Source organism: Corvus brachyrhynchos, unplaced genomic scaffold (assembly GCF_000691975.1).
Source record: "Corvus brachyrhynchos isolate BGI_N302 unplaced genomic scaffold, ASM69197v1 scaffold158, whole genome shotgun sequence".
NCBI classification, from domain to species: domain Eukaryota; kingdom Metazoa; phylum Chordata; class Aves; order Passeriformes; family Corvidae; genus Corvus; species Corvus brachyrhynchos.
Window position 1 is genome coordinate 313070 of NW_008239756.1, and position 9581 is coordinate 322650.

Sequence of the window (9581 nt, forward strand, 5' to 3'; positions counted from 1 at the left end):
AAACAAAAAGCTACAAATTCTTGGACAGAAACACCAAAAAATGTCCCAAAGGTGGAGTGACAAATCTCAGTTGGATGGGGAGAAACCTGCACTGTTGCTGGTAAAAGTGCATTTACAGTAGAACTCTGACCAGTATATATAAAAATATAAATATGTCGAAAGAATAGAATGAAATAAACTTCATCCCTTTAGCAATACTGCTGCACTGCTCCGTGTCCCCAACGTGCACCAGGCCCTGGTCCTGCCTGGGAAAACCATCCCTGGAGGGTCAAGGTTTTGGTTTATGAATTCTCTGTATTGCACTGAGCAGTTTCTGCTCTGGTTTGACCTTTCCTGGGATTTTTTCTTCCTGGTGAATCCCTGGGAAGTCACATTTTAGCTGCGGAAAAAGTTCTTTTACTCCCATCTTCAGAGGAATCCTGGTGGTTTTACTCATTGTGTGTTTAATGGCCGGACTTCAATTCATATCAGCCTGGAAAATCCAATCTCTTCCTGTACAGTTGATTCCAGAGTAGGAATTTCCTTCCCCTCTCTTTGAGGATTTATCCCAGGCCCTCCTCAGCTCCAGACAGCCCCAACTTTTCTGGTTTTTCCACACAGAATCACCCAGATTTGGGACTGTCCAGTAATTTTTATTCTGACTCACAAGGAAGGCACAGGAACCAAACCTGGGATGCTGCTGTAGATTCCAGTGGAATAATTAATCCCATTTTTTTCTGTACAGTGCTGTGTCAATGTGAGTAGATATCTAGAGCTTCCCTCGTGGCAATTTTTCCATCTCTTTTTTTCCCACAGACGTGCAGAAAAGGTTTTAACGACGACAAATCCTCTATTTGAGAGGTCTGGGGATTCAAACACCCAGGAGTCAGGGACGGGCTGGTGGCAGTGAGCTGGGACTGGCCTGGCAGCAGCTGAAAGGGACAAAAACTGGCTCTAAACACAAAAAGCACATTTTTCTCTTTTGTATTTCCTTCCTTCCTGGCAGCCAGAAGCGCAGCACATCTTGGTCAAGCGGAGTTTAGGACTCACCATGACAATAAACCCCAACCCCAGGGTTTGGTTATTTTTTTTTCCTTTCACCCCCACCCCAGCTGTACAAACGTGTGAAATGTCATTTCCTGACGTGGTTGTAATTAGGTGGTTTGTGCTAGCGGACTGTTCATCTGTATCCCGAGTTTTGCTTTGTATTATTCCATAAAATCTGTGGATATTCAATTAAAATGAGACTAATCCTTCAGCCAACCCGCATCCCCTTCCTTCTGTCAGTAGATTTTGTTTCGGCTTTGGCTCCATGTGGAAAATATGAGGACAATTTTTGTTTGGATGTTGTTGCCTTGAAGGAAGGCATTCGAGGGCCTCCCTGGAAATTCTGACACTGCAAAATTCACATCTCCAAGTGGTTTTACGAAATTAACTCCTGTTCTGGAGGATTCTTTCCCAGTTTCCCTCAGCTTTAGGAAAGAGCCGTGGAAAAAATCCTATCCTTGGGTTTCTATCAAGCCGTACAGAACCCTGCTTGTCTCAAGTTGTTTAATCTCATGGTTTTTTAACATATATTTTGATTATCCAATTAATAACCTGATTGGGAATTGAAAAAAACCCAAACCAAAACCACTTAAACAGAAACAAAACCCCAAGCCCCAATAAACCGTTTAAATTTTTTAATATTAATAATATTTAATATTATTTTTAATATTAAAAATAGCAAGTATTTACAGGAAAATGCCTGAGATGTCTAATTTGAGTGGGTTTAGATAAGTCATTAACATAATTAATGAGTTGGAAATATGAAGATATACAAGCCTAATCCTCTAACAAGCACTGATGTATTCATGCTGTGAATTCTTTCAGGAAATCCATATTAATTGAAACTAATTTTCAATTAGGGCTACACCTGTGCTCTCTGTCTGTATGAAGCAGATTTTTTTGTTCTGATTTTATTTTGTCCCAAAAAAACCAAATCCTACCAGGATCAATAACATTTTTTTTCTGCTCATCCTCCACTTTTTTGTTTAATTTCTATATAAAAGTTTGTAGGGGTTGCAATTTTGTAGCTCAAATATTCAATTTACGGGGTCAACAACCACGTGGGAGCTTTGGGGTGACCAAATTTTGGCTTTCCAGTGCCTGAAGGGGCTCTGGGAGAGCTGGAGAGGGACTTGGGCCAAGGGCTGGAGGGACGAACACGGGGAATGGCTTCCCAGAGGGCAGGGTCGGGTGGGATATTGGGAAGGAATTCTTCCCTGTGTGGAATATTTTTTTAAACTAAAGCCTGGGTTTGCCTCCAGAACAGAAGAATCCTTTCCCAGCTGGATCTGAGTCGTGCAGCCTGAGCGAAAAGGCAGCACTGCCACCTCCCCAGTGCTGGAATCTCCTGTGTCACACGAGCTGTGAGCTGAGCTGCCACCGAGTGGGAATCTCTCCTCCCACAGGCTGCTCTTCCCTGACAGTGACTGCGGCTCCTGAATGGAGAAAGCTCCAGGGAAAGCTAATTCCAGCACAGAATATTCCGAGGGGTTTCCCATCCTGGCTGATCTCGGTGCCTCACAGACACAAATCGAGATTCCCAGATTAAGACGAGGATTTCTCCCGAGCGATCAACCCCCACATGAGGGGTGAGGTTCATCCCGCCTCGTTTTATCCACCTGGAAAGGGATAAATCAGTTTAGTTTCCCTCTGGATGGAGGAGTCGATTTTAGAGATGATTTCACCTGCCTGGGGCTGAGTCACTCTGTGGTGAGGCCTCTTGTCTGCACTGAAGGGGGATAAATCAGTAAATACCCAGTTCTACACCACTCACATCTTTCAGGATTCATTTAATGAATCACAGCCAAGGGGAGGAAAACAAAGTGATGATGTGAGTGAGAAAGAGGGAAAGGGCTGGAACATTCATTCCTTTTCCAGCACACACTTGGATCCCTGACCTCGGCACCTTGGGTTCAGTTCTGGGGATGTTGGAGGCTTTCTCTTGCCTCCACCTTTTGTTTAAGAATCCACCACGATCCAAAGCTCCCCAACAACCCCACCCTGTCCCAGAGTGGGATCCAAACGCTCCTGGAGCTCTGGCAGGGTTGGGAATGTGCCCATTCATTCCCTGAGGAGCCTGGGCAGTGCCCAGCACCCTCTGGGGGAAGAACCTTTCCCTGATCTCCATCCCAAATCCCCTGGCACAGCTCCAGCCGCTCCCTGGGCCCTGTCCCATCTCGGTGAGGTCCTTCCTTCCCTCCAGGACAGTTTTCCAGGCCAGTCCCACTTCCCAAAGCAGTGCTACACCGGTTATTTTTCTTCATCTGTCTCTTCCTTGAGGGCACAGCTGCTCCTCAACCCTGCCTTGTCCAAGCTCTCCATGTGACCTCTCCCACGGGACCTTGTCACCAGCGGCAGCCGTGGCAGGGAATGTCACCCTGACGGTGGCAGGTCCTGGCTGGGAGCCACCAGGATGAGGTGCCAGCCAGTTAAACCTCACACTAACTAACTTTGCTATTCCACTGCCCTCATTTTGCTCACTCTGAGCTGCTGCAGTTACTGAGGTTCACAGCAAATTCTGCTCTCCTGACGCTTCTGTTCCCCTGCTCTCCTTCAAAGAGGGAGGCTTTGGGAAGCTCCACAGCCTTGGAGAAGGACTCTGAGCCACCCAACTCCCCCTGAATTCTGGAAAGAATAAATAACCCCAAATTTCAACATTCCCAAGTGAAAATGACTCCCATTCCTTGCCTCTGACGTCCCCTCCAGGCAGGAGGAACCTTGGCATAACCTTGCTCATCCCATAAACAATGTCTTATGATTAATGAAGGATTAAAATTCTGAATTAAAGCTGCAGAAGAAATGAGTCATATTCTGCAGCAGAAAGGTCACCGGGCACCCAGCATCTAAACAATCCCAGGGGAATAATGCCCCGGTGGCTCCATGAATATTAAACTGCCTCCTGCTAAATTTAGCTAAGTTTGAACAAAGAATATTAATATGAACTTTTAGTAAACATTAGTATTCTAAAAATAACGTTTAGAGAGGGAACATTGCTTGTCTTTGATTCAGGCTCGCTGGTGAATGGCATTTGTATGAGTAAAGTGTCAGGCAGATAACATATCTCTGGCATAAACAAGCCCCAAAAAAAGGAAGTTTCAGATGACCAACACGTAGCTCACCCAGAAACGGGGCTAAAAAAAGCCTTTCTGAACATTTGGCATTTGCATAACTCATATTTTTATGGGTTGAGTGAAGTTTGCTGGAGCTGGGAAGTGTTTAAGTGTCACCACTGCTGTCAGTTGTTGTTGGGCCGAGGTGGGTTTTGCTGGGAAGGAAGGAGACAGCTGGAATGTGATCTCCAAATACAGGCAGGCACTTGCCACATCCAAAGGAACAGCAGCTCGGAGGCCAGGCAGGAATGTGGGAATTTGAGCTATGTGGGTGAATTCCAGCTCCCAGGATGGCTGGTGCATGAGCAGGAATAGGGGAGAGAGAAAAACCACTCCAGGGAGCCTAAAAATGAACTGGGGAAAAGGCCAGAGGAGAACTGAGGGGCTGGAGAAAAAGGTTTAAAAATGAGATTTTATACTGAGGAAAAGGAGCTTTTGCACTGAGGAGAAATGAGCTTTTCCACTGACAGGAATAGGGTTTGCAGCTGTGAGCTTAAAAAAAAGCCCAACAGCAACAACAAACGGGCCCCGTGTCCTTCAACCCTCCCGTTTCCAGAAGAAACAGAAGTGTTGACATTCCTTATGGAGATAGTGGGACACTGCTCCGGGTTCCCTGATCCCAAACAACCCAGCCAACCCCTGCTGCTCCCGCCACAATTATTGTCTGCTTTCAATACTAAAAATCCACCGTTTCTTTTGATACAGCTTAAGCCACATCCTCATTCTCCCAAGGGTGGAAACCCCACCTGTATTCCTGAGCCACGTCCCTGCAGGCAAATCCAACTGGGCAGAATACAAATTTCCCTCACTGGGATGGCATGTTCCAAAAATATTTGGATTAGCAGGTCTGCAGTGCAAAGAGAACTGGAGCAGAGGTGGCTGGGGTCGGCGTCCCCTCGTAACTCTGACACAGCTTTGGAGCCTCCTGGTTTCTTTTTCCCTTCACGTAAGGTCAAATGTGGTAAAATAATCCCTGGAGTTGGATTTCTTAACCCAGACAACTTCCTAGTTCAGGGATGGGAGAGAAAAGCAATAAAAGGCATTAAAAAAAATTGAGTAGGAGTTAATTTGAGGCCAATTTATCAAATTTTTTTACCTTAATCAGCTGAGGGGGTGATGTGGGGACTCCCCCCTGCAAATGCCAGGCAGGGGCTGGGAATCCAGCTTCCCTGAGTTTGCTCAGACTCAAGAATCCAAGCTCCAGATTCCTCTGGAATTATCATTTTACCCTGGCATTGATGGTGAAAGTGTAACTGCAAGTGGTGCCTCCAGGAACAGCCAAATGGTCTTTTCATATCCACCCTAAATAATAATGACAGTGGGAACACTGGAACTAAGACTGGAAGAGCTCATTTGCTGTATTCCCATCCATAATTTCACCGGCTTCTACCTTAAACCCAATTTCTTTTCCTGCCTTCAACATCTTCCCTGCAAGACCTCCAGAATCCTGACCTCTGACAGTTAAAAATTTTCCTAATTTGCAGTTCATGTTTATTCACGAGCAGCTCGTTTTACCAAAGCCCTGGCAGTTGAGGAGCAGAAAACAGCTTTGCAGAGAAAAATAACATTTGTTTTTGTTTTTTTAGCTCAACGGACACAGCTGGGGTGAGACAAAGGAGGTTTGAGGCCACAAACCCCTTCTTCAGGCCTGAAACAGAAAAAAAACCAAGTTAAACACATCTCAGGAGTGGGTCTGAATAAAAGTTAATGATGTCAAACAGAATTTGAGGAAAATTATCCAGAAAACAGTGGGGATATGAATAAGGAGTGGGATGATGCCATGGGATAAAATGGGGCGAAGGAGATGCCAGATCCCAAACGGTCTGGAGGATCCTATATTGGACTACTTAGGAAATATCTGAACAAACAAATAAATAAATAAATACTTCTTCAGAAACTTCCCTTGGAATCCTGGATATTTGGATCCTACACTGTGAAAGCTGCAGACCTCAAGGCAAAACGTCAAACAGGACCCCAAATACCCAAATATTGGTGTTACTGAGTTTTTTACCATCACTTTACAACCCACTGTAGGACAAGGAGCCTTTAATGCTTTTAACAGTGACCTTTTAATCCTGCCACGGGGTGGTTCTAGAAAAAGGAAGAACAAGGCAGGCAATGGTTTGGGTGATTTAAGCTCTGTTTCGACAAGATATTATTTAAAAATGCGTATTACAGACTTCAAAAAATATTGTTGAAAAGCCTGGTATCAGTCAGAGAACCCCAATTAAGAAACATCTGGAATAATTCGAATTAAAGCACAGGTTCCACAAGGTGTAGAGAGAACTTACCTTAAAAAGCCTTATTTTATAGGAGTTAACTGGGGAAGAGGAGGCTCTCTGGAGAGAGAACAGGTTAGGAATTTGTGTCTATTCACAAAAATAAACTGTTCAAACAATTCCTTGGAAAGAGCCAAAGGGAGACATTCCGGGAAGATTCACTCCACATTCCCTTCTCTGAAAATCTCGACTGAAAGAAGAAAAAAAAAAAAGACAAAATTAAATTTAATACCCCCCACACACCTTTTTTTTTTTATTTTATTTTTTCCACCTAGCAGAAGTTTAGAGCAAAATTCCTTCCCGTGACACTCCTGGATGAGTTTCAAATAATCAGATGGGAGCTGGGGAATAAAGGAGGGGAGACAGCAAGGAAAAAAACCCCGACTTAATTATATCCCGCACACCTCTGCGGCTTCCCAGGCTCCCGAGGGGATGCTGGAAGGGGGTGACATTTCCACCTACCCCATGACTAATTTAGGCAAAGGCAGAGCTGGCCAAAAAGTTATTTTTGGCCACGACAGCGACGGCAGCGCACGGGGCCAGCGAGGGAGAGGGACAGGTGCAGGGCCAGAGTGTGACATGGGGGTGGGCTGAGCCCCCAAAACGGGACACGGGGCTGGGATGAACCCCCAAAATGTGACACCAGAGGGTTGAAGCCCCCCAAAATGTGACATTGGGGTGATGGAGCCCCCTTAAAATGTGACATGGAAGAGTGGGATGAAACTCCCTGAAAATGCAACCCTGTAGGGATAAAATTGCCCCCAAAATGCGACACTGGAGGGTTGAAAGCCCCCAAAATGTGAATTGGAGGGTTGGCTGAACCCCCCCTAATTGTGGTATCTGAGGATCGGCGGAAACCCCCCTAAACTGTGACACTGGGGGGTTGAAACCCTGCCAAAAGTGTGACATTGGAGGGGTGGAACCCCAAAAATGTGACACTGAAGGGCAGGCTGAAACCCCCCTAAACTCTGACAGTGGGGGGTTGAAACCTCTCCGAAAATGTGACATCGGAGGGTTGGAACCCCACAAAATGTGACTTGAAGGTTTGGAACCCCACAAAATACAACACTGGGGGGTCGGCTGAACTCCCCCAAAATGTGACATTGGGGGGCTGAATCCCCCCAAAATGTGACATTGGGGGGCTGAACTCCCAAAATGTGACATTGGGGGGCTGAATCCCCCCAAAATGTGACATTGGGGGGCTGAACTCCCAAAATGTGACATTGGGGGGCTGAATCCCCCCAAAATGTGACATTGGGGGGCTGAACTCCCAAAATGTGACATTGGGGGGCTGAATCCCCCGAAATGTGACACTGGAGGGTAGAACCCCCCCGAAATGTGACACTGGAGGGTTGAACCCCCCTGAAATGTAAAACTGTGGGGTTAAACCCCCCTAAAATGTGACATTGGGGGTTGAACTCCCCAAAATGTGACACTGGGGGGGGTTAAACCCCCCCAAAATGTGACATTGGGGGGGCTGAACTCCCCCAAAACGTGACACTGGAGGGTTGAACCCCCCCGAAATGTAAAACTGTGGGGTTAAACCCCCCTAAAATGTGACATTGGGGGTTGAACTCCCCAAAATGTGACACTGGGGGGGGTTGAACCCCCCTAAAATATGACATTGGGGGTTGAACTCCCCAAAATGTGACACTGGGGGGGTTAAACCCCCCTAAAATGTGACACTGGAGGGTTGAATCCCCCAAAATGTGACACTGCGGGGTTGAACCCCCCTGAAATGTAAAACTGTGGGTTTAAACCCCCCTAAAATGTGACATTGCGGGGTTGAACTCCCCAAAATGTGACACTGGGGGGGTTAAACCCCCCTAAAATGTGACACTGGGGGGGTTGAACTCCCCAAAATGTGACACTGGGGGTTGAACTCCCCAAAATGTGACACTGGGGGGGTTGAACCCCCCCAGGAGGTGCCCTCGGAGGCTTGGCTGAATCCCTCCAAAAATGTGACATTGAGGGTTGGCTGGACCTGCCCAAAACGTGACATCGCGGCTCATGATGGTCACAGGGCTCCTGCCCAGCGCCGGGGCGGGGACACGGCCCTATAAATCCGCCCCAAATGCGCCTTTTCCCTCAATGAAAGGGTCAGGGAGGTAAAGCGGCGTCTGAGGGAAGAGGGAACGGGGGCAGCGGAGTTTTTGTTCCGCTGCAAGTTCTTTCAGCCTTCCCAAATTGGTGTTTTGTTTTTTTTTTTTTTTTCCCCCCCCCCCCCGCCACATTCCGGCTCAAGCAAAATGAAATATATTATAGGCATCGGAGGGTAAGTGCCTGCTAAAATTGGGGATATTTCGTGTTTTTCCTGTTTAATTTTTGTGTGGAAGGTGGTTTGAGACTTGGGGATTAAATAATCGGATTTGAGAGATGATGCAACTTGCTGAGTGTTAGTTCGTGGTGCTTAAATACAGAGAGCTTTGCAGGGTGACATACACTTTTATATATCCCTTAATGTATTTTTTACTTTATACTTTTCGATGTACTTTTATTTTTTATATGCTTTTATATTTTTTTATAACATTAAAAGGATGGATGCTGCTTCAGCAGAGTTTTGCAGGGCAGCACATCCTTTCATACAGACTTTTATATATATATTTTAGATACACTCTATATATTTTTATATGTTTATATATATATACGAATTTATACTTACACACACCTTTATATATTTTTAGAGATACTTTTATTCATAGTTTTATATATCCTTTTATAGGGTTAACAGGAGGGATGCTGAGATGGCAAAAACACCCTCTCAAGTAAATTTAGAGGCCAGAGAGACCAAAAAAAATTATTTTAAAGGCTTCTCTGAAGGACGAAGAGAGGGAAAAAACCCGTTTATAATAAAATAGGGTAGTAGTGTATAAAGGGCATTGATTTTCTTTTTAAAAAGCAGGATTCAAGGAACCTGAGTGTGTTTGTGCTGGGACGGGGCGAGAGTGCGGCAGGACGGTTCGGGAAATGGAACAGGGAAGGGAATATGGTTTATTATAATAATAATAATAATATGCCACTGTGGGATCTGTACAGCTTTGGGATGAAAAAAATGAGGAATAAGCCAGGGCACAGGAAGGTTATTCAGGGTTTTTACATTAAACGGGTTCCGGGGGTATGAGGGAGTGAAGGCAGCTCGGCGGCTCCATCTTGAGCAGCGTGTCCG

At 45.7% G+C, this 9581-nt stretch overlaps 1 protein-coding gene across 2 annotated transcripts in view; it reads left to right on the forward strand.

Annotated features, from left to right (window-relative positions):
• Positions 1-8466: 8466 nt before the first annotated feature.
• NMRK2 (nicotinamide riboside kinase 2) overlaps positions 8467-9581 on the forward strand; it is a 6968-nt gene continuing 5853 nt past the window's right edge. The window contains exon 1 of one of the 2 annotated variants that reach the window (XM_017742533.1): positions 8467-8690. In XM_017742533.1, coding sequence (XP_017598022.1) covers positions 8665-8690 — 26 coding nt within the window. In that variant the 5' untranslated portion in view covers positions 8467-8664. The remainder of the gene's footprint in view (positions 8691-9581) is intronic. The other variant, XM_008639919.2, reaches the window with a different exon arrangement.